The sequence below is a fragment of the Schistocerca cancellata genome, chromosome 3, assembly GCF_023864275.1.
Source record: "Schistocerca cancellata isolate TAMUIC-IGC-003103 chromosome 3, iqSchCanc2.1, whole genome shotgun sequence".
Taxonomy (NCBI): domain Eukaryota; kingdom Metazoa; phylum Arthropoda; class Insecta; order Orthoptera; family Acrididae; genus Schistocerca; species Schistocerca cancellata.
Window position 1 is genome coordinate 1,409,069 of NC_064628.1, and position 26,167 is coordinate 1,435,235.

Consider the following 26,167-nt stretch of genomic DNA (forward strand, 5'->3'; position numbering starts at 1 on the left):
TGAAGTGGAACTATACATTAATGCAGCTTTGAGCGTGCGGTGTAGTCGTTCCACCATTCCATTACTAGATGGATGATAACTTGTGGTGCGTAGGTGGTTGCACCCGCACAGTAGTAAAAGTTCATTGAAAAGTTGGCTTTCAAACTGCCTTCCGCGATCTGTTGTTATGTTTTGCGGAACGCCAAACCTGGAGAACCATGAATGCAACAGTGCTTTTGCAACCGACTCCGCAGAAATGTCTTGTATTACAACTACTTCTGGCCACCTGGTAAATCGATCAATGATTGTGAGCAAATAGCGTTGTTCTGAAGAGCACGATAGCGGGCCCACAATGTCCACATGTATATGTGAAAATCTTGCAGATGGCGTCGGGAAGTCAGCAATAGGCGCAAAGTCATGTCTGCTGATTTTATTACGCTGGCATGTTAGGCATGCACGCGCCCATGCACGACAATCTTTTTGTATTCCAGGCCACACTACTTTGGAGGAAACTAACTTGGCTGTAGCTCGTACTCCTGTATGTGATAGGTTATGTAGTGCACTATAACTCTCGCGACGATATTGTTCTGGTATGTAAGGTCGCTCCTTTCCTTTTGCTACATCACACCAAATGCCGTCTGGAACATATGGGACAGACACACGTCTGAGCTGCAGCGCAATTCTCTGTTCCTCTATTAGACGGCGCAAGAAAGGATCTTCTCGTTGTTTAGACGCTAACTCGGTCCAACGAATTGAATTTAAACTGGCACAATTCCTAGACAGGCAATCTGCGACCGGGTTGTCTTTTCCTGAAATGTGACGCACGTCAGTTGTGAACTGTGCAATGTACTCGACTTGCCTGCACTGACGTGGTGACTTGAGCTCTGTGTCTCGTTGAAATATAGCTACTAACGGCTTGTGATCGGTAAAAATTGCAAAGTGCCTCCCTTCGACAGACGTGCGAAAATGCTTTATGGCTAAGTAAGTAGCAAGCAACTCACGGTCAATAGCACTCCACTTTTGCTGCTGTCGAGTCAGGTTTTTAGAGAAAAATGCGAGCGGTAGCCATCTGCCATCAACTTCTTGCTGTAGCGCTGCACCCACTGCTGTATGGCTCGCATCAACCATGAGCGCTAAAGGAGCGCTCAATCTCGGATGTCCCAGTAGTGTTGCCCGAGAAAGACATTTCTTTAAGTCATGGAAAGCTGCTTCAGAATCTGGACTCCATGGAATTTTACGATTTCCTGTTGTATTTTTACCTGCAAGTAACGTTGTGAGTGGCTCTTGGGCGGCAGCTAATTTAGGTAAGTGACGTCTGTAATAGTTGAGAATGCCTAAAAATCTGCGAAGTCCTTTGTAAGTTGTGGGAAGGGGCATATGTTGTACTGCTTCAACCCGCTCAGGCAAAGGTGACAGGCCTGCTGCTGAAACCAAATATCCCAGGAACTTAACCCCGCGTTTTCCAAACGTGCACTTTGTTTCGTTAATAATTATGCCATACTCTGTCAGACGGCGGAAAAGCTGCCGCAGATGTTCGACATGCTGATATACAGAACCAGAGAATACTAAAATGTCGTCCATATAACAAAATACGAATGGTAATTCTCGAAGCACCTCATGCATGAATCTTTGCCATGTTTGGGCAGCGTTTCTGAGGCCAAATGGCATAAAATTGTACTCAAACAAACCGAATGGTGTGATAACTGCTGTTTTTTTTAATGTCAGATGGAGCCACGGGAATCTGGGAAAATGCTTTGGTGCAATCAATCACACTAAATATTTTGGCATTGCTAATCGTACCGTTAAAATCAGTCACATTGGGTACTGGGTAGCGGTTTGGAATTGTGCGGGCATTGAGCGCCCTGTAGTCCCCACATAGAGGCAGACGCCGCGGGCGGAAGGCAACGGGTTGACCTTGTGTCGTGCTGATGTGGTGTTGAGTATTGTGTCTGCATTTCCTGGTTGCGTCGACGGGTTCGGTAAGTGCTGGAGGGTCTTGAAGCAGTTTAAGAAAAAGTGATTCCTCCGACAGTGCTCTGATATTGCCTACAGTATACGCATCGTTACGACTGTCGGGTGTCTGCTTGCGTGACGCACACGTGTGCGCCCCGCTTAGTTGCGGGTACGAAATCGTATCACAATATCCCGACGCGGATGACGCGGTAGAGGAGCCGGAAATCTTCGTGCGGAAAGACACGGGCACATCGCACTGCACTTGAACCGACGCGGAAGACGCAGTAGGCAATACCCCTTGTGTGGGAACTGTCACCAAACGACGGTTAACCAGGTCGGGCATAAGTCGGTAGTTCCGTAAAAAGGCCGCTCCAATTATAGGACTCGGCACATCACCAACCACAAAAGTCCATTTTGGATGGAAGTTGGAATTCAGATGTAATGCCAACTGTTTCTCACCATAGGTAGATATTCTGGAATTGTTTGCCGCAGTCAGCACATGTTGCGTTGTTTTCGTGAGTATATCACCTCTCTTTCTTGGATGAACACTGACTTCTGAACCTGTGTCAATCAGAAACTTCTCACTTGAAGAGAGGTCCTACACGAACAATCGGTGTGATTGGTTGACTGCAGATACAGTGGCGTTTTCACCTCTTTGAATCACGCTATGACTCGGGCGCCTATGTTGTTGTTGACGAACGTTAGCGCCCTTTAACGCCCGCCTTTTAAGTTTGGGTAGCTGCAGGGTTGAATACATTGACGGGCAGTGTTGCCGAAGCGTCTGTGGTACCAGCACCATCGATCTGTCAAATCCTGTTGGATAGCATTTCTTCGTCTTTTCCAACTGCGACTTCGTAGCTGCTGGTGGTGTGAAGTTATTTGCACGTTGAGTTTTGCCACTTGTGCTGCCAGTTGCTGTATGGTGGGTTCGGTCGACGAGCACTGCTGTTCTGCTGTTGGGAAGTATTATTGCATGTTCCTGGCTCACTGACGTCAGATTCCATCACACTACACGTTCTTGGGCCTCTATCCTGGCTGTAGTTGAATTCGGAACACGCAGAAACTTCGGTTAAGGTGTTTGCGATGGTGTCTGCCTTTTTTGCTAAGACTTCCAATGGTAAGTCTGTTTCTGCTGCAATGGCGGCACGGATGTTGGCAGGAAGTTACGAAGCCATATTAGACGTAAAGACTCTTCATGTAGGAGTTCCGGGCCGGCTAATGTACGCAAAGCTTTGAGTACTTGTGACGGAGTCTTGTCACCCAAATCTTCGTGTGCGAAAATTTTTTGCAGTCGCAAATCTGGTGACAACGTATAATGCTGTATGAGAGCTTCCTTTAGCACAAAGTAATTTTGTTGCGACAAGGTTTCTTCTACTTGCTCTATCACTTCTAAATTTCGATGTGAAACCACTATATTAAATTTGTCAATGTTGTTAGACACCCCACTCTGCCGAAATATGCATTCAGCCTGCGTAAACCAAAGCTGGAGGCGCGTCAGCCAGACCGCGGAAAGCTTAACATTTCCGTGTCGCGCGTAGGTACTCCCATCTTTTGCGTTAACATCTGTCGTTCCGTTTTGTGGCGAATCAAAGGGCGTGGACCGCGATCCTTGGTCGAACAGACTGTAGTCTTCAATCTTGATTCCACTGCCCCATGCTTTTGTCTCTGAATTCATTATTCTCGTCGGTATATATATTTTCTTTATGCTTCTGCTACGATTTTTCTGGGTCACCACTATGGGAGCCTTTATATTTTATGAAGTAACAGCTTTTTCATGAGATGAGAAAACATTTTATTTTCCAAGCACAGATCAAAAACTCACAAGAATAAACAACCCGCAACCAAGCCGACTACGGCAAAGATAAATATCTATCAGCTGCAGCTTTCACCCGCTGTTTTTGGCGCAGTGGATAAATGACATCGCCACAACGTCATTGGTGAAAGCCGACGGGTTGTATCCCCTGCTTCACTAGACCCTTACATTTTCATAAACAGTAATTACTGACAAAATTCATCAACAAAAACGGTTATGAACTCGAGAAATCAAGTAGCTGAAATATACGTGAGGTAACGATTCAAATGTTTCTGAGCACTATGGGATTTAATATCTGAGGTCATCAGTCCCTTGGAACTTAGAACTACTCAAATCTAACCAACATAAGGACATCACACACATCCATGCCCGAGGCAGGATTCGAACCTGCAACCGTAGCGGTCGCGCGGTTCCGGACTGAAGTCACACCCTCGGGGAGTCCATCCATCCGTGGCTGCAGAGGCGTAGCATCACCTGTATCGCGACGCTCCTTCCGGCCAACTTTCGCGCCATTGTTACCCAAACAAGGGAAACACCTATCACCCTCCTATTTCCTTTACACCAGTCTATTTCTCGATCTTGGTAGATACACAGAAGTGGAAACGTCATACTCCTTGCCATCCCACTTCTTCCTTCTTCCTCCCCACTCCCCTCGCCTTCGCCCCCCCCCCCCCCCACCTTCCCCGTTAGCAGTTAGAGATCGAAACCTGTACAGTTGGTAAAGACTGGCGTGTCGTGAAAGGTTCGAGTAAGATCAATGTGCGCAACTGTGTTACGAGTAGGATGCTGCAACTTTTACTTGCTGCTGGCCCTGGTAACGGGCATAAATCTCCTTTTCGTTTTCCGTTCCTGGATGTAAGAAATGGTTTGCGTAAAATTACGCGCTCATGCTCCATTTTTATCTCCTACAGCTTCCTCAAATGGTGATGATATCTTCCGGTTCAGCTATCTAGTATGCCAAGAACTTCATGCACTCGTGTGCCTTCGAAATGTACGCCGCTTCTGCGTAAGGTACCACAGTATCCCAGTAATTATTGTGACATTATTACTCAGCGTCTTCCCTATCGTTATGTCAGGTCCATAGAACAATAAGAAATTTGTCATGTTCTGCAGTTTACTTGTTGGTGTTAAACGCTTGTCCATAATTGATGCCGTTCGTAATTAATGACCAAGATGTTTTATTAATTCGAACTTGAATATAGTACCTTAGTCTTTAACTAAAGTCTCCGCAACAGAATACTCTGATGACAGCAGTCGGCCTGACGTATGCGTGGTACACAGTTCCTGACATACTGCAACACGTCCTGTCTGTGTGTCCATCACCAGTAGTGTTGGGCTATACGTCACCTTGTTGTTGTACAGACTCAGCGTCCGGCCATCACAAAATTATGCGCTTCCTTTATACACTTCATTCCACGCGTGACTGGTACCACAATACAAGGTCCGAGTTTTGTTTCTTTACATACGACTTTTCACGCCCAGTGTACAGTGGTTGCGCTGCAAATAGCTGGCTGTCCACTTCAGCAGCTTGTGCCTTTTGCCATTCTGCAAAAGTGATACCCACACATCGTTCATACATACCTTCCTACTAAGACTACTGGAATTTTCATGTGCCTTAACATGTCGATGAGTCACCTGAAAATGAAGTTGCAAGACGGGTGTTTAGTCTTTTCTTAACTATCGCTTCCTGGCCAACTCTCAGGTAAATAATTCTTACTTCCATAACTCTGGAAGCGTTGGAATTCTCGTCGTACTGCGAGTGTTTATGCCAAAGCGTGCTGTACAAATGTATTGGGAGAGGCTGCACGGTTACGGGCTGGAATTACGGGTAGGTAACAGTTAGGAAACTTAGATATATTCTTCAACACAAATGAAATTTGAGGCAGTGTTTCAATTATGGGAGCCACTAATCCACAATGCTGCGTTGTCAATGGAAGTACCCTGTTGCGCACCCGAAAATATTTGAACTGAAAAAGTTTTAAAGAAACAGAGAAGTTCGCTTATTGCATTTTAAAATGGAATGACAAGATGGAAGCAGATAAAGCTGCCTACCTTGCTTTTGTAGGAAACAAAGAAAAGGCTCGAATTTGAAATGCACTAGGGGGTAAACAACATGCAGAGGGAATTAAGTAGCCGTGAGAATTCTAGAGATTCCTTTCAGGAGCTCCACAGACCGTAGCACTCGCCACCTTTTCGACAGCAACTCGTAGCATCGACGCCAGGCGCGCGTGGCATAAACTCTGACGTCCGTCTATAGCATATTCTCATGATGTGATCAAATTAAAAGCAAAGCTGAATTCTACAAGTCTAACTGAAAAGGCAATGGAGGTTAGCAAGCTGTTCGTAGCACGGCTGCACTCCGTCACGCCAACGTTCCCATTAACACAGGATGAATAAGCCATGAGAAACGAACGAGGATGGAATGAGGCATGACTGAGCAACGAATGAGATGGAGTACTCTGTCTTCATCCATTTTATAACCTTGCTAGTGTGCCTCCACACCTAAAAGCACCCCAGCACCTCTTTACTCACACGAAGTGTTGAAAGCTATTGACGTGGGGTTTCAAGTTGATTCCGTATTTCTAGTTTTCCAGAAGGCTTCTGACACTGTAACTCACAAGCGGCTTGTAATCAAACTGCGTGCTTATGGAATACCGTCTCAGTTCTGTGACTGGATTCGTGATTTCCTGTCCGAGAGGTGGCAGTTTAGTAATAACTGACTGAAAGTCATCGATTTCTGACGTTCCCCAACGTAGTGTTATAGGCGCTATACTGTTCCTCTTCTATACATGGAGATTCAAGAAGATATGCAAATATTTTAATATGTTATTCTACAAGTAAAACTAAAGAAAAAAGTTCATATAAACATAAAAATGGCTCTGAGCACTATGGGACTTAACATCTAAGGTCATCAGTCCCCTAGAACTTAGAACTACTTAAACCTAACTAACCTAAGGACATCACACACATCCATGCCCGAGGCAGGATTCGAACCTGCGACCGTAGCAGTCCCGCGGTTCATTTAAACATAGATCCGCAAATGTTTAAGGAGTGACGGCTAATCAAAGATTTTGCCTGAAAATTAGCAACTTCGATAATATGAAGCCATCGCAAAACTGTACGAGATTAAAGTAAAGCACGATTTCCATTTATTTTGTTGTCATTGATCTGGTGAATCTAATAAAACATATCCCAGACGTGTATCTGCATTAGTTTTCCAGAGTATCCATAGAAGCAAAGATTGTTATACAAGTAAATTTGTTTACTTTCCATAAACAATGTAGAGACTTTTATGTCATTGTTAGCAACCGTCAGTCAGTTGTTTGTCATTTAATAACCTTGAAATGAGTTAGTTTTCTGCATTTTTCAGTGAAAGAGCATCATAACAACAGTGAATTTAAGGGAAACTACACAGTAACTGTAGTAGTTTGCAGATTATTTATGAAATAGGGATGCCTTTCAAATTTACGACGGAGGAATACGCGGCTATGGTGTTCATTTATGGCAAATGTGATGGTAATGCTAATGCTGCAGTTAACGAATATCGCGTACGTTATCCAACTGCGAGGATTCCGAATTCACGAACCATTAGCGGAGTCTTTCGAATGTTACGGCAGACAGGTTCTCTGCCTAGCGTTCATAATCAGTACGAGCTCTCGATACCTGAAGACGATGTTGAGGAGATTATGGATGCAGTTCAACATAGCCCTGGCAGCAGTACAAAAATTTTATTCTCTATAACTTCTGTTGAAAACTTTGTGCAATTGTGTGCAATTTAAAAAATAAATTGGGCCAAGTAGATAACAAATGAAAAATTTTACGAAATTATGTCTTTGCTTCTCTGGAGCTTCTGGAAACCAACTGCACACACACGTGCTTCACTTTAACGTCGTACAGTTTTGCGATGGCTTCATGTTAGCGAAGTTGCTAAATTTCAGGCAAAATCTTTTATTAGCCGTAACTTCGTAACTAAACATTTGCGGATGTATGTTTATATGAACTTATTTCTCTAGTTTCACTTGTAGAATAACATACTAAAATATTCACATATCTTCGTGAATCACCCTGTATAAACGATTTAGGAGAATTTGATCAGCCGCCTTAGGTTGCCTGCAGATCATGCAGTCGTTTATCGTCTGGTAAAGAAGATCAGAACAGATTTCAAAACGCTTTGGAAAAGATATCTGTGTGGTACGAAAATTCGAAATTGACCCTAAATAATGAAAAGTGTGAGGTCATCCGAGTGAGTGCTAAAACAAATCTGTTAAAGTTCAGTTTCACGATAAATCAGTCAATTCTTAAGGTCGTAAATTCAACTAAATACCTAGGAATTACAATTACGAACAATTCAGAATGTTATTTTCACTCTGCAGCGGAGTATGCGCTGATATGAAACTTCCTGGCTGATTAAAATTGTATGCCGAACCGAGACTCGAACTAGGGACCTTTGCTTTTCGCGGGCAAGTGCTCTACCATCTGAGATACCCAAGCACGACTCACGCCCCGTCCTCACAGCTTTACTTCTGCCAGTACCTCGTCTCGTACCTTCCAAACTTTACAGAAGCTCTCCTGCGAACCTTGCAGAACTAGCACTCCTGAAAGAAAGGATATTGCGGAGACATGGCTTAGCCACAGCCTCGGGGACGTTTGCAGAATGAGATTTTCACTCTGCAGTGGAGTGTGCGCTGATATGAAACTTCCTGGAAGATTAAAACTGTGTGCCGGACCGAGACTCGAACTCGGCACTTTTGCCTTTCGCAGGAGATCTTCTGTATAGTTTGGAAGGTAGGAGACGAGGTACTGGCAGAAGTAAAACTGTGAGGACGGGGCATCAGTCATGCTTGGGTAGCTCAGTTGGTAGAGCACTTGCCCGCAAAAGGGAAAGGTCCCGAGTTCGAGTCTCGGTCCGGCACACAGTTTTAATCTGCCAAGAAGTTTCATATCAGCGCAAACTCCGCTGCAGAGTGAAAATCTCATTCTGGAAAATGGTGGTGTTAGGGTCGAGTGTGAGCAGACCCAACTAACTCGGCAGAAGGTAGAAGACGAGATACTGGCAGAAGTACAGCTGTGAGGACGGGGCATGAGCCGTGTTTGGGTAGCTCAGTTGGTAGAGCACTTGCCCGCGAAAGGCAACCGTCCCGATTTCGAGTCTCGGTCCGGCACACAGTTTTAATGTGCCAGGATGTTTAACGAACAATTCAAGTTGGAAAGAACACACAGAAAACGTGGGTCACGCGGACCAAAGACTGCCTTTTATTGGCAGAACACTTAGAAGATACCACAGATCTGCTAAAGAGAGGCCTGCCGCTGTGGCCGAGTGGTTCTAGGAGCTTCAGTCCGGAACCGCGCTGCTGCTGCGGTCGCAGGTTCTAATCCTGCCTCAGGCATGGATGTGTGTGATGTCATTAGGTTAGTTCACCCCAGGTCTAGGGGTCTGATGACCTCAGATGTTAAGTCCCATATTGCTTAGAGCCATTTGAACCATTTTTTGCTAAATAGAATGCCCACACTACGCTCGTCTGTTCTCTTTTGGAGTATTGCTGGGCGGTGTGGGATCCTTACCAAACAGGATTAACGGAGAACATCGAGAAAGTTCAAAGAAGAGCAGCACGTTTCTTATTATCAAGACATAGGAGAGAGAGTGTCATGGACATGATACAGGATTTGGGATAGACATCGTTAAAAGAAAGACGGTTCTCCTTGCGGTAGGATATTCTCTTGAATTTTCAATCACCAACTTTCTTCTCTGAATGCGAAAATTTTTACTGACGCCGACCTACGTAGGGAGAAACGATCATGATAATAAAATATGGGAAATCGTAGTTTGCCGCAAAGACATAGGTGCTCGTTTTTTCACGCGGTTTTTCGAAAATGGAATAACAGAATTATTGTGAAAGTGGTTCGATGAACCCTCTGCCAGGCACTTAAGTGTGATTTGCAGAATATCCATAAAGATTTAAATGTAGAACCTCGCAGCCATACATGACCAGATGTTACGTCCCATTCACTTCCTGACTTAATACACAGCCTACTACACAATTGCTCACATCACATGACTCAACAGACTCTTTTTCATAAATGGGGAAAGGTGGTATCGGACCAGTTGCCATCAACTACTTCAATCGATTGTACTCGTCTTTGCACTCGTAAGGCAGAACGTTTCCCTAACCTACCAAAAAGCGTGCAAGAGAAACGAATGCAGCCACGTCCAGTTTCCTGACAGAAAGAAATTGAGATTGTCCGTAAAATTATGTGTCGATTGACACTGGTCGTGGGTTGATACGATCATTATTTCAAAATTTGATTGAATTAATTGGTAGATAAATGCTATCAAACGTATTTCCCCGGCAGTTGGGGACAACCGAAGGCTTACCTGACCAAGGCATTGTCGTCTCTTGGGGGCGGAGTATTTTTCCGAACCCCGAAATGATTATTTCTAACCTTTGGAAGACGGTGAAAATCCGCGAAGGCTGCGCAAACCGTTATTCTAAAATTTGTGCCACAGCTGTTTCGCAAAGGAGGGACAATAGAGCGTGTGAAGATTCTCACCCTTCTCAGAATTGTGGCCACTCCAGTAACCTCTGAGCTATTAGGCCTTGCTTCGGTGTTGGGAAGATAACTGCCACCTTAGTTAGGTTGACCAATGGGCGCACTTTCTGCTGTCGTATGCACACTGTGGTGTAGCGTCCGCGATAACAAAGTGGTTACTTTGGTGCTTATCATCTCAAACAGTTGCACGCTTATCAGGCTGGTTTTTTCATGTTGGTATTCCGGTCGCTATTGACTGGAGTTTTTTGTTCGTACTTCACTGTTCCTATTTGAGTTTGCACAGTGTCATTTTCTCTTTCGGAGATAGTGGATGGTGCTGTGGACGCTAGAAAACGGAGAGCCAAACGGAAAAATCGGAACATTTCCGACATAGTCTTCTGTTGTAAGCTTATCTGTTCGTCGCTGACATAGAAGACTGCAAACCTTCTTTCCTTCCCGTCTGGGCAAGCTGTGCAGTGACTACAGTACATGTAAAGCTTACTGGGACAGGGTAAATGCTAGCTACAATGAAGACGAAATTCGATCGTAATATTGGCATTTTAATTTGATATTCGCCACAACTGACAAAATTTACAAAAAAAAAAGTTAATCTCTTTGTCCACCCACACACTCCTGAGAATGGCACATTAACAATTTGCAATTACGCACCCCTATTACCGGCAGCTGCGTTGATAAATACTCGGCACCTCGAAAGGATAATTTCTAGATGGAGAATATTAGGTAAGTTGTTGGAAATGGTTAGGCGTTGGTGAAAATCTGGCTTCTGAGCACACAAAGAGCTCTAACCGCAGAACTCTGCACGGAACACGCGTTGGTGCAATGCTGCGATACAGACCGTATATCTCCCTTCGCAGACGATGGTCAAGACGCCGTCTCCAAGTTGGTACCGCTCGATGGCTGAAGGCAAAGTCCCTCCACAATTGTCTCGTCTCCCACGCGTACGAAGACGCGGCGGAAGAATACTCTGTTTCGGCCAACTTCGAACGCTCTATTATCGCCTAAGTCCCTCCAACGACATTTCTGAGATCTACCCAATGATCGAGTAGGTCATAACGCCCCTGGGCAAACGAAATTCCCGTCTTCGCCACGTGTTGCGCAGCGCAGGTGGCTCCGGATGCCGGGCTTCCCCCAAAACCGCCGTATTGTCCCACGTTTCCCGTGACCGCTACCTGCCGCCCACGGCGGCCCGGCGAGCTACGGCCATCTGCAGACTTTCCATTGCACAAGTCTCAACTTCTGACGCTTTTCACCAACTCTTTAAGGTAGTGGCTCAATCATGCAGACATGCAGGGAATACTGTTTGAGAGTGCCTCATATTTATCGTAATTCAAAAATTCATGATCTGATGCCCTGGCCAGTCCCTTTATTATTAATACTAATGTTGGTGGGCTAACGTGTAAGTGCCCATGTCCTGGCACCTTACACTGTTTGAGTTTGATATAGCAGTGACAGAAGCGGAGGCAGCCAGAAGCATTTGCGTTGTGCATGGGGATAGTGCCCACGGATAGAGCACGGAAATGAAATGGTTTTGTCGTTTTAAAGAGGATCTTTTTGACATTAGTGACTCTCGAGATTTCATGAAGTTCGTTTAAACGCATTAATGCACAATGATCAACTCGAGAACTGGCAAATGCGATGAGCTGCGACCATTTCGCCATCGTCGGACGTTTGGATGCAACTCGTAAGGTTCAAAAATCGGGTGGCTGGATATCGTATGCTCTAAGCCAAAATCACAGAAATCAGCTGGTGGCCTAATGTGCATCTCTGCTTCCTCGTCATTAGCTGACTCGTGGACGACACCGACCATTCCTATCTTGCATCGTTACTGATGACGAGAAGTGGTGTCTTTACGCTAACAGAAGGAAAGTAAAGGAATGGCCGAGACCAAAGAAAGCAGTAACTCCCGATACAAAGACGTGCGCGTATTCACCAAAGATAACGTTATGCATACGGAGGAGCAGCGACGGTGTGGTGTACTACGAACTGCTTCCCTGACGCCTAACCATCACTGCTCACATTTGCTGTCCAGCAGACGAAGTCCAAAAACAACGACCAGGAAGACTGTGTGGAGTTATGTTGCTCCACGATGACGCCTGCCCTCATTCTGCTAGACTGACAAGAAGAAATATACAGGAGGCCAGTTGAGAAATCATTCCGCACACACATTATTTGCCTGATCTCACAGCCTCAGATTTTCACCTCTTCTGCTTTCTATCGAAGAACCTTCAAACAACTTCCTATCCGGATGAAAACGCGCTCCTAGCACGGCTAACCATTTGTAACATGCACGGCAGTACGAATGGGTGGGTACGTTATACTGACTTCTCGTCTCGTGACCGCGCGCCCTGTCCACATTAGGTACCTGATAATCACGCGGCGGTCGTACTGTTCTGCTCCACAGCTGGCTGTTGGCTTGCCTGGAATTATCTATCGGAAAAATGCAAGCGGGTTTAGGGGAGCCACTCAACGTTTAAAAACAACGCTGTCCTTTGTCTGGTATGGACGTCTATATTCTGAGACTGTAAGGAAACCACAGGTTGCACTATTTACACTCTAAATCGTAAATGTTTATCCCAATTAACAATCTTGATGATTAACAGCCCAAAATATAACTCAGACGAACGTACTTGTAACCGACACGATGCGGAAGCCGAACGAAAGTTTCTTACGCTCGTCACACATACAGATATCTGGTAATAGTCCTCCTAGACACTAGTAGTGATATAACAATGTTCGTAAAGTTAATTTTTCACTTCTCAGTTCTCACTTGTACGAGCGTGCGCGTAACTGTCGCGGCGCGGCTGATTGTTGATGATGCGGAAACGCGATGATCGAACGCACGTTCTCACGCTCGCTACAAGACACTGGCACTTGACTGCACTCTTTTGTGGTAAATAGTATTACTGATTCACATTTGTTCTTTCTTGGAGACCGAACACGGCGCGAATGATCGATGCTACGAGTGGGTACATAAATACGTTAGTAACGCCACTGCTCATTTTCAATTACTTCTTGACGCACTTTCCTCTGAACCATTTCCATATTTCATCACTTTACTATAATAACACTTGTAGCAACACTTCAACCTGAGTACTAACAATGCTTCTACATGCAGAGCTACACACTACACAACACAACAGTTCCGTGTCCCGTGCTCGACTCACTACAGACGCGGCTGCCCGCAAAGATACTCCACAACTAAGCCAGCGATATGACAATACGCTTACACGATCGCCTCGAAACCACGTTATTTCTACAGAAGCGTAATCGTAAAGTTACCCCCGCGTCCGCAAACTGTTGTAAATAGCGCATAAGAATATATTATTGATGACTGAAGTATCTGTTGTGTTTACGAAAGTAATGATAAAACGCTACGAAGTTACTTAGCTACGCAATAGGTTGCAGCACGTCGTTTTTCTCACTAGCGCAGGTGTTCCCGCCGTTTTCATGTCTGTGCATATGCTTCTTGCGCTTGGTAGCAACTATGGAATGCACAGTTCGCGTTGGTGCAACTTTGATCAGTAGTACAGTTAGAAGTATTTCGATTGTGATTTCATAGTGATACTACTGTTAGCATCCCACGTGGTAGGCATGAAACACAAAGCATGCCTCCGCTATAAATAATTTGTGCTGCGCCTATCTGGCCCTCAGCCATTTCATTTATTTTGGCTACTTATATTTTTTAACATAACTCTCAATGCTCTCTCTCTCTCTCTCTCTCTCTGTCCCTCTCCCTCTAAACAGCAGGAGGACTTACTCAAACAATCATTTACGTTTAATAACTTGCTTTTCTTCTTGACCTACCAGCAAGACATTTTTATGCCAGGTTTGACTTAAATAGGATAGGAGTAACCGTTTTTTTTATTCTAACGGGCTAACTACGATTTCTTTGTGTTTTTGGAACAATGTATTTATATTTTTACCTGATCTGCATCACTTCTCGTCTTCTGAATTCCCCTCTTGCCTCCTATAAATGCTCTTTTTAGACATCAGAAAACTCCGATATACGAAATGTGAGTCCCTTGTCGGCCACAGTCAGGACAGCAGCTATATAGGAGGTGAGGCCACGTGCTCTAGCTAACTGTGAAACAGCTGCCAGACAGCTTCAATAATTCATCAATCTAATCGCTATGTTCAGTTAGCAAAAACAACAGCAACTACGCACTCCAGTGACCAGTTAAACTTCACTCCTTTCTTAATGAATAGTTGTGCTATTTCCAAAAACGTTGGTGCAAACCTTTGGTAATAATTCGCCAAGCCCATGGAGTGTGAGTTTGTACGATGTACGTCTGTCATTTAAATATGTAACTGCTGTCGTAGTAGAATTGAACAACGTTCCACACTTACAGTGATGTAAATAACGCTACCGAATTACGGAAAGTTTATGATTTTTTTCTGACTTTGGTATACTTTGATTGTGACAGTATGCCAGTTAGGTCAGGTACTAATGACTATAACGCGCCTACTTTCTTCCAAATAAAAACAACTACAAACAACTTAATAATTTTTAATTCTTCATACTTTCCCAGCGATCTGTTGACATCTTGGACATTCGGGAATCCAGCCGGATACTCGCGTCGTTCTCGCACGATATTTCAACAGCGTGCCTCGCTGTCTTCTTCAGGTGCTACCTGAGACTGGTCTTTGGGTCGATCGAGTCCAGTATTTATGCCTGGAAGGAGCTGGACGTTCCGTCTTCGGTCCGCGCCGAGTCGAGTGTTCCCTCTGTGGTCCACGCCCGCCAGACTCGGCTTCAATGGACCCCTCCAGTCGCGGATGTTCCGACTGCCGTCCGCGCCCGGCCTGGCCGTTCCCAACGGTTGTGGACGTCATTTGAGGTGTGTCAGACCCGATCTGGGACGTTGGGTACTCTGTCTCATAACTGATACTATGATTTCCACTTCCGTTTCGCGCTGGGCGCTCCCAAATCGGTCCTCGATGTGTCATGTGTTCCGTCTGCGGTCCGCGCCCGCCACATGCGGCTATATTGGCCCTTTCTGGTCGCTGTTGAAATATCGTGCGAGAACGACGCGACTATCCGGCTGGATTCCCGAATGTCCAAGATGTCAACAGACCGCCGGGAAAGCATGAAGAATTACATCAGAAGTCTCTGTGGGGAGGAGATGTACCGCAACATCAAGAAGCTACATAAGCTTCGACAAATGAAAGGGAGGATGCTGAGTTCTCTCAGTTTCCTACTGAGATGCCGAGAGGGGCAAGTAGCTCCAGTGTTCGCCAGGATCAAGCATCACGTTAACTCCAGAGCAGCAAACAGGATTAAACACCGAGCTAGTCTCGCTCTGGTTAGAGAGATAGTGCGCGACTTGCGCCACCGACTGGATGTGAAGTCCAGGGATTTGCTGTATCTTCACCTAACTATAGCAGCTCCCTTGACCGCTCAAGACTGGGACCAGGTTGACGATGCCTCCTGGTCTCTAGCAGAATGCACAAGAAAGAAGTCAATGCGATGCCAACTAGCCAAGTTTGAGCGCCTCAACAACAAGGTGCAACAGAGTGGGGACACACACACAGTGGTCAATCTTAGTGACAAGCAGCTTGATGAGACCACCTTAAAAGTACTAAGTAAGGGCCTCAATTTCGCAATGACACCTAGAAACGTGCCTGTCGCAGCCTTCGTCAGTGCAGTTGAGCAAATGGCCAACATGCCACCTTCTAGTGTGGCTGAACAGATCCGAAGAGAGACTTGCAGGGCGCTCACCAAGACCAAGCCACCCAAATCCAACATTTCAGGTGATGAAAGGGTGGCACTGAGGCGACTCCGAGAGGATGACAGCATTTTGGTGATGCCCGCAGACAAGGGGAACTCTACAGTCATCCTAAAGAAAACAGAATACGGCAGAAAGGTGCAACACCTTCTGGAGGATCCTGCATACAGGTCAATAGCAAGCGACCCTACAGAGAAAGTGGAAAAAAAGACCAGGGCTCTGTTGAAGGAGATGGGCCTGCCTGAACAAGTCATCAAGAAGCTGCATCCCAAAGCACCAGCACCATCTTGACTGTATGGACTCCCCAAGGTTCACAAGGATGGGGTTCCTCTGCGACCTATTGTCAGCAATATTGGCGCAGCAACCTACCCTACTGCGAAATACCTGAAGAAGATGTTAAGACCACATGTGGGTAAATGTGCACATCACATCCGGAACTCAGAGGATTTCCTGCAACGGCTGAGCCAGCAACACATCACAGACACAGACATCATGGCTAGGTTCGATGTGGTGTCTCTCTTCACACGGGTACCACTGAAGGAGTTACTTGAGCTTATTGGAGAGAAGTTTGGTGGGGCTCTCCTTGACTTATTCATGCATGTGCTGACCTTGACGTACTTCCTATATGGGGGTCCAGTTTACAAACAAAGAGAAGGAGTGGCGATGTGCAGCTCTCTATCACCAGTGGTGGCCAACCTATTTATGGAAAGGTTTGAAGAGGAGGCACTTTCTACAGCCATATATCAACCCTAGTGCTTTTTTATGATGATACCTTTGTCATCTGGCCCCATGGTAGAGAGAAGTTAGATGAATTCCTGCTACATCTGAACTCTTGCCATCCTAATAGTCAGTTCACAATGGAAATGGAGAAGGGTGGACTACTTCCATTCTTGGATGTTCTAGTGAAGAGAAAGGCAGAGGGCACATTTGGACACAGTGTGTACCGCAAACCTATGCACACTGACTTATACCTACAAGCCAGCAGTTGCCACCATCCGGTACAGAAGAATGGAGTGCTCAAAACACTAGTCCACAGAGCACAAACTCTGTCAGATCCTGATAGTTTGACCACAGAAATAGAACACTTATGATCAGTGTTTAGCAGGAATGGGTACTCCTCTAGAGATATCCAGAAGGCAGTTCAACCTGCCAATCAGCCAAAGGATCCAGAAGAAGAACCAGAAGAGGCAAAGAAGATGGCATACCTGCCATACGCCGGACCTATCTCTGCCAAAATCAGCAGGATTCTTCAGAAATATGACACCAAGAGCATATTTTGCCCACCCACCAAAATTGGGGCTATGCTGGGGAATGTAAAAGATGATCTGGGGCTACTCAAGCCAGGTATTTACAACATACCATGCCAGTGTGGGATGTCATACATTGGCCAGACCACCAGAACTGTGTACATCAGGTGTAAAGAACACCAAAGACACACCAGACTCAGACAGACAACTAAGTCAACCATAGCAGAGCATTGTCTGGAACTTGGTCACTCAGTGGATTGCAATGACACCAAGATTGTGACACAGACCTCAAGGCTTGGGGACAGTGTCATTAAAGAAGCCATTGAGATTAAGGTCACAGATGATCAAATCAACTGTGACTCGGGATACCAAACCAGCACTGCCTGGAATCCAGCAATTGAGCTAGTGAAAACTCAACGCACGACACTCTGGGATTCTACAAGAAATAGAAGCGGAGACCGAGAGAACAGCCGAGAGACAAGGTGTCGGACATTAGAGACCAGATTTGACACACTCCAGATCATGAACTCGACTTCAGAAGACGGCCAGGCCGGGCGCGGACGGCGGTCGGAACACCGGCGACTGGAGGGGTGCATTGAAGCCGAGTCTGGCGGGCGCGGACCACAGAGGGAACACTCGACTCGGCGCGGACCGAAGACGGAACGCGCACCTCCTTCCAGGCATAAATACTGGACTCGATCGACCCAAAGACCAGTCTCAGGTAGCACCTGAAGAAGACAGCGAGGCACTCTGTTGAAATATCGTGCGAGAACGACGCGAATATTCGGCTGAATTCTCGAATATCCAAGATGTCAGCCCAATAATTTGTTTAATAAAATCAACTACACTAAATGGTCAATGGTACTAGGACAACTAGAAAGAAATTACTGATGGTAACAGAAATGACCAAAAAGCGGTCTGTGAGCAATGACCAGTAAATGAAAATGGAATCAAAAAATGGCATCAACATAGCCTAGCAGTGGTAAACAGGGACTTTTAGCTAAAGCAGCCAGTACATGGATAGGACTTAGCATCTGGGCACCTGTCCCTCTACTGCCGGCTCGGTATGCACGACATATTACATTAACCACCATGATGGGCTTTCACTCAATCCGACGTTATTAATTCCTGTCCGAGTCCATCTGGGATACAACAGCGTGCATGTCCCATCTCTTTTGTCGTCAGGGAAACTGTAATGAGATATGTGTATTTAGTCATACTGGAGGACTACTAGATGATATAACTTGCTCTGAAGAAGAAAAAGAAGGGGCTCATTTGAGACACGATAGGTTCCCACCACGTTATCACCTGCAAGGCTGATGAACCGATCAGTTATCAGCTACACAGAACTATTTCTGACCACGGACAACCTAATCACAGTCGTGCAGTATGCAATTTCTTCCAGTGGGGCGGTGTCAAGGTAGAGATTCCATCTTCCGACGTCACACTGCCAGAAGCGATGAGTATTAGCTTCTCTATGTTCGGAGAACACTTCATGCTGAATGCTTGAAGCTGTTTTACAGCAGCACGACTTTCAGATCCACTTGAAAATAGTCTGGATGCAAAGACTGAATTCGGTCACAAACTTAAGTAATGTATATATAAATAGAAGGAAATGGAGCAGCTTTAAATTAATAGAACTGACAATCCACATTACTGTAGCTACTAAGAACATCAGATTACGAGGGCTTGTCCAGAATAAAGTTTCAGACTGGCCATCTGTCTGAAACTACCTGGCAGATTAAAACTGTGTACCTTTGCCTTTCACAGGTAAGTGCACTACCAACTGAGCAGGAGAGCTTCTGTAAAGTGTGGAAGGTAGGAGACGAGGAACTGGCAGAAGTAAAGCTGTGAGGACGGAGCGTAGGTCGTGCTTGGGTAGCCCAGGTGGTAGAGCACTTGCCCGCAAAGGCAAAGGTCCCGAGTTCGAGTCTCGGTCCGGCACACAGTTTTAATCTGCCAGGAAGTTTCATATCAGCGCACATTCCGCTGCAGAGTGAAAATCTCATTCTGGCTATCTGTCTGTCATACTATACCTGGACCTGCATCTAAACTCAGTGTACAAGCTTCCCAATTTTCTTTGTATGATGATGGTAAAATCGCATATTTAAGTTCAATTTTTATACAAATATAGCTTAATGACAATTTTTAACCAGACGTTACATTAAAGAATGTGTCATAAGTCCATTTAAAGGAGTCTGTGCATGTTGATACTTGTTAGTGGATATAATGTGCGCATTTCTGGTTGTTACCAGGTCGGTGTACCTGCTGACTATGTTCTCACCAGTTATAGCGGTGAGCCAACTGAGCGCGAACCCTTTCCTGGGGATAGTGGCTCAAGGGGCGGCCATTTTCGCTGCCTTCTACGTGGTGAACTACTTTGGAGCGAGGTTCGGTCGCCGCTGGCCCAGTGCAGCCAGTGCACTCTTGGCCGCACTGGCCTGTGTTCTCATCTTCTGCCTGTTCACTGGTGAGCCGTGTCCATGTGTCTCTGCTGATTTAGCCTCTATCTTATCTAAAAATTGGATGAAAATCGTAAGAGATTACAGTTAGTCAGTGGTCTAACATTCAGACAGGACCGCCGTGGTAACCAGCTGGGTTAACGATGAGGTGAGTAGAGGTGGAGAAAAGCCAACATACAACCGTCTTGTGTAGAAACTGTAATGGAGTGATACTGACAGATTGGAGGTTGGTAAAACTGAGAGAGAAATGAACAGATTCCTCTGTTTTTAGACAATGTTCGCTTTTTTGTTGCTCTTAGACTGTGACAACAACTAATGCGACATGTCAGACGCTGACAAAGTTCAATTATAAATGGCCAAGTACAGTAACGTGTGGTGATGATTAATGTACGCTGTTACACAATCGAAGGTTTAGTATGCCAACCCCTGCACAAATTTGGTGAGGTGGAAGGTTTCTCCTGTCTTTCATCCTGCTTGAGATAATGGCGTAGTGGGGAAAACTATTCTGCTCTCAGCAAACAGTAATGCACTTAGTTTCCTATTTAGAGGAATAATTCATTGTGAGTAATTGGGTTGATCATGAATGGGATAGCAGATCTTTAGGGGATGGAGGGGGCAGGATACAATACAACAAGTGAGAAAACGATATACTGCCTTAAATGGACACAATAAATACTCAAATATGCTGATAAATGCAGTGTGCAGTTCTACAGCTAATCCATAAATTTAATCAGCACGAATAGAACGGCAGAAATGCCGACAATATGATCAACAGTGATCTAAATTGCAAGTGCAAGTAATCGCTATGTCAATATTCAGCCACTTTGTTGAGAACAACCATAAGGCCATAAAATAAAAGTAAAAACATATCAGTTATCGAAAAAGGCCATTTTGTGGTGCTAGATGTTAGTCTTAGTGCTTTACAATTTCTGCTTGTTGCCTGCTGTTTTGCACACAGATATTCTTGTACATGAAACGAAATCTTTTTGTAATAAAACTCATTAATACGATTTATTTGAATTAACACCATCATTTACCATAATCAGCCCTATAATTTTCTTGTCCATTATCAGGGGAACATGGCATTTGTGAAAGTAACTGTTTGACGTGAGCACAATATGTAGCTGCAAAATCTAACCAGTATTAAAAGTGGAGACCATCCTCAGCTTATAATTAAAGTGAATCCCAGAACCATGGGTTCAACCCAAAAATCCTTGCTGAGAAAATGTACAAAAACGAATAATTTTAAGTTACTTCTATTGTAAGCTGCTGAGGATGCTTATTATAACCATACATAAAATGGTTGTTTAAGAAGCAGTAAGAAATTCTATTTCATGAGATGATCAACAGTTATTCTACTTTACGAGTTAAGCACTGGTTTGTTTATAACCAAGGATAAATGCTCACATATAGCATTAAACTTTCACGTAATATGCATCTGCTTGAAAATAACGACTACCACATCCAACTTGCTATGACAATCATTGAGATACGTACTCGAAAGTAATAAATTTTCTCAGCTAACTTCTCAACATTGGAACCTATTTTATTTTAGAATACACTTTAATTAATAGAAGTATAAAGATAATTTATGTTTAAAAGATGCAAAATATCCATTGTGTATTACATAATGCTAAGCCATTACATTTATAGAGGCTCATTCTCGCTGTGTGTGCTGAAACAAAAAATTGCGATCAAATGTGGGAGAACCACACAATAAAATTACAAGAACTAAATTTTACAATTCGTTCCTTTGTACCTATTTTTAATATTGAAAATGCTTTAGAATCTATGCAGAATATATGTTATTCCTACATCATTCGATCATAGGTTTATTTCTTCACATTGTATTAACACTTGTCAGAAATACATTTAAAGATAGTACCTTCCAGTCAATGTTATTACAAGTTTTGAACTTTATGATATGTTGAAATACAAATATAACAAATTTATACATTTTATACTTATAAATTAATTGCCTAGTTCAATGAACACAATATTATTTTGTTTTAAGGTAATTATGTCTTTTTAGCTCAGAATTTGGAGCTCTTGGAAGCATTAAATAACTTAGTTTCTGTAGTGGACTGACAAGACAGCCAGTCCACAGTGATGGGTAACCGAAAGGCACGCGCTTAAACTCACGCAGGCTGGCGTGAGGTCTGAAACAGGATACGTAATGAATGCTATAAAAAAAAGTACGTAGCTGCTGGAATACTTAACTTTAATCCATCATTGGTGTACATCGCTCTTGGCGATACAAGTTAGACTCTTTAGATACATGCAATATACTGTTAATGGCGCCTTGCTAGGTCGTAGCAATTGACTGAGCTGAAGGCTATGCTAACTATCGTCTCGGCAATTGAGAGCGTAATTCTCGGTGAACCATGGCTAGCAACGACGGCTGTACAACTGGGGCGAGTGCTAGTAAGTCTCTCTACACCTGCCGTGTGGCGGCGCTCGGTCTGCTATCACTGATAGTGGCGACACGCGGGTCCGTCGTATACTAGCGGACCGCGGCCGATTTTTAAGGCTACCACCTAGCAAGTGTGGTGTCTGGCGGTGACACCACAGTTTCACTTAGCAAAAGTGAAAATGGTTGAAGTAAAAATGGAGAAGAAGTGAAATGGTACATCTGCTTTAATTTTAAGTTTAATAGGAAACAGTCTCCTTCAAAGTATGACACTATGACTGCCAATAACAGAGACACAATATAATGTAAATGTAAAAATACTATTTGGGGAATTTCAAACAAATTCACTTAAGATGGGATCTATTAAAACAACAAAGGAATGCAACCATTTGACAAACTGTGGAATCTTAAATTGGAAATTTGTTTAACAAATCTGTAATGATCACATTTCAATTCTTTTCATTAAATTATGAACATACATCACAAACTGCAAAAAAGTAAAATAAAGGGTCAAGAAGATTTGCATATGTCATGAATTACAGCTTGAGTATATTTTTCAGCATGGTGTTGGCTGACGTCTTCTCACAGCCATCTATGGTCTATCGTTCTCGTAACCTCCCAACAGTTTACTTCTGTAACCTCGGAATAATAAAATGTGACTATCTTCTAAAAAAAAAAAAATTGTGGCTCACATGTAACCTTTCAATAATTAACTGACTGTGAATTTAAATTGGTAAATTTTGGACATCAGCAGTGCTGCGTTATGGCCCTGGAAGATCACACTGAATAAATTGAAAATTCTTACCTCAATGAAGTCGCCGAATAACGCGTATATATCTGCTCCTATAAGAAATTTTTCTGGCACAGCCCAGTGCAATGCTGGCCGCTAGATTTGTCATGTGTAAAAAGAAACAACTGATTTTTATTTACGATAGTCGGGATGACCATGGACAAGAGAATTAGTAAAATCTTTAAATTCAGATTAATGATGGTCAAAAGTTATTTTTATAAGGAAGATTATTATTAAAAGATTTTTTTTAAAAACATTTACGTGGTACTTGATATGACAATAGTGCAAAATCAGTTGTTACAAATCACATATGCGCGCGGCTATGAATAGTAATACCTGGTTTTACATCGCTCAGGCAGCGCCATCGCTCTTCACGACTGCGAGCTACTACTCATACTGTTGTCGACACTACTCTCTGGTCTGCGATTCTATTGTAGCTTACATATCGCAGGCAGCGCGTGGACATTCAATCGAAGTTAACATCTGCTCGAGTGCGCTAGCAATAAATTCCTTATTCACGGACCTCTTAGAGTCTCTTTCTCAGAACTGAATGCACAAAAATTCTCTTTCTGCACAGCACACGTCGAGGGCGCACCCGTCGTGATGGGGACCTTGCTGATGCAGTTCAGCACCACTGCCAACATGAGCATGACCAACCTGCAGAGCATCGAGGTGCACCCCACGTGTCTGCGCCAGATCGCAACCAGTGTCGAATGGGCTGTCGCCGGGGTTGCCATGTCTGCTCTGCCCTATTTGGCGTTGATGGTACGTGAAATGTTAGGTGTAACACATCAGTAGCTGGAAAGAAGCACTATTGATCTATTACAAACTTGCTCATCCAAGTTCAGTCGCAGATGCTGCAAGGGAGGTATTTTGGATCATATAGAGATGTACTGTTAGAATTTTGAGAGCACACGATCGCGTGATGTTGAGGGTATTAGATTAGGAAATGAGACACTTAAAGCAGTAAAGGAGTTTTGCTATTTGGGGAGCAAAATAACTGATGATGGTCGAAGTAGAGAGGATATAAAATGTAGACTGGCAATGGCAAGGAAAGCGTTTCTGAAGAAGAGAAATTTGTTAACATCGAGTATAGATTTAAGTGTCAGGAAGTCATTTCTGAAAGTATTTGTATGGAGTGTAGCCTTGTATGGAAGTGAAACATGGATGGTAAATAGTTTGGACAAGAAGAGAATAGAAGCTTTCGAAATGTGGTGCTACAGAAGAATGCTGAAGATTAGATGGGTAGATCACATAACTAATGAGGAAGTATTGAATAGGATTGGGGAGAAGAGAAGTTTGTGGCACAACTTGACCAGAAGAAGGGATCGGTTGGTAGGACATGTTCTGAGGCATCAAGGGATCACCAGTTTAGTATTGGAGGGCAGCGTGGAGGGTAAAAATCGTAGGGGGAGACCAAGAGATGAATACACAAGCAGATTCAGAAGGATGTAGGTTGCAGTAGGTACTGGGAGATGAAGCAGCTTGCACAGGATAGAGTAGCATGGAGAGCTGCATCAAACCAGTCTCAGGACTGAAGACCACAACAACAACGATCGAAGAAGCACCAAGTACAATGTTAGTTCCTCCGACGGACACTACCTGAACTATCGCGACACCCGTCTGTAATGCGAAATTGACCACTAGATATCAAGAGAGACAGACGATCCAGTGTTAAACGAGGTGGGGAGTATTGTGTTGTCAGTAGAGAAGCAAGAACAGCAGAACTGTACTGTCAGAAGAACTCAATGACCTCGAACGTGGAATGTCACTTCAGTTGCCAGAGGTTACAACAGCTAAAATGCCGCAGAAGTTGAAACTTAGTTCTGCCTTTAGTTCTCTTACACTGAATGTTACTCAGTTTGAAAGCTCGTCCATCGGTTCTGTCTGGCACATTGTGATACCCAGCATGTCGTGCAAAAGTAGAGGCTGATAATGTTTTTCCTGTGATTGATGTCTCAGAACACCCCTAACCTCATACTGTAAGTATGATTCATGAAATGTCGATCTGTCGTAAGGTGAGTAACTACCCACTCGAAGCGAATCATATCTGGAACATTTGCTGTGTAAGAGAGACAAGTTTAAAAAATTGTACACGAGTACAAGAACTGGAATGGTTCACAGCATTCTTAACGATGTGTGAAATTACCGTTGGGGCATGTTCATTCCGTCTGGAATATTATCTTTCAAGAATATCTCTCGTAACCGATCAAAAGCTAGCTTATAACCAAACTTCAAATAAAATTACCCTCCCTCCACTCTGAAAAAAACGATCACGAGAAATTTGTAGGCCTATATTGTTGAGGTCAGTCTGTTGCAGCATGTTTCACTCTTGCGAATTTGGACGTTTATGGAGCAGAAAAATCTCCTGTTTAAAAATGAACGAGTACTCCGTAAGCGGACATCTTGCGAGACACAGCTCACTCTGTTCCGTCGTGAAATCCAGAGTGTCTAGGGTGACGCCATTTCACTGACCTGTACAAGGCACTCTGTACATTTCCGCAATGTCTTCTCGTGAACCTGATTCAAGACTTGCACGTAGTACTCAGCAAATGGTTCTTAAGAGGACAAAATAGACCTAAATGGAAAAGTAATTTCTGGAGTACCTAGTGTTATAGAGCCATTACTACTTAAAATGTGTAGAAATGTTTTAGAGGACAACATAGGAACCTCTTTGAATCTGTCTGCAGATGGTGCTGTTGTCTATAGCAAAACTGGAACCCAGAACCCGCATACCATAGACTATTGGTGCATGGACTGGAATTTATTCTGAAACTAAACTATCGGTAAAAAGTTTTCGACCGCCCATAATAAAAACTATATACTTTATTCCAATATATAAACATATCGCACAAAGTAAATATTATTCACTGAAACAGTATATAGAACCAAACAGAACACATGTAGTAATGTTTCACAAGGTTTATAAGTATACTATTTTTGCATGTTATAGAATCAAAGAACCCACTGATGGTGGCGATATTGTCGCTAAAAATAGTTTGGGAGTTAATAAGTAAATAACAAAAGTTTGTTTGCTTCAAGGCGAACTCACAGTCCCATACTTCTGTTCCAACTAAAAACATATATTCTCGTTCTGTCGTTAAAAACAATACAACATGGTTTAGATTTTTAGCCTTTTCACAGTGTCTATCCTTTCTCTCAGAACAGCTGCACAAACTCTTGGCATTCTGGAGATAAGATTTTGTACTGTTTTTGAAGATATTTCTGCACTGTTGTT

General features: G+C 43.8%; 1 protein-coding gene across 1 annotated transcript in view; it reads left to right on the forward strand.

Moving 5' to 3' along the window:
* LOC126176754 (solute carrier family 22 member 7-like) overlaps nt 1-26,167 on the forward strand; it is a 557,899-nt gene that overhangs the window by 493,039 nt on the left and 38,693 nt on the right. The window contains exons 8-9 of the mRNA XM_049923922.1: nt 19,523-19,737; nt 23,507-23,694. Of these exons, the coding sequence (XP_049779879.1) occupies nt 19,523-19,737; nt 23,507-23,694 (403 nt within the window). The remainder of the gene's footprint in view (nt 1-19,522; nt 19,738-23,506; nt 23,695-26,167) is intronic.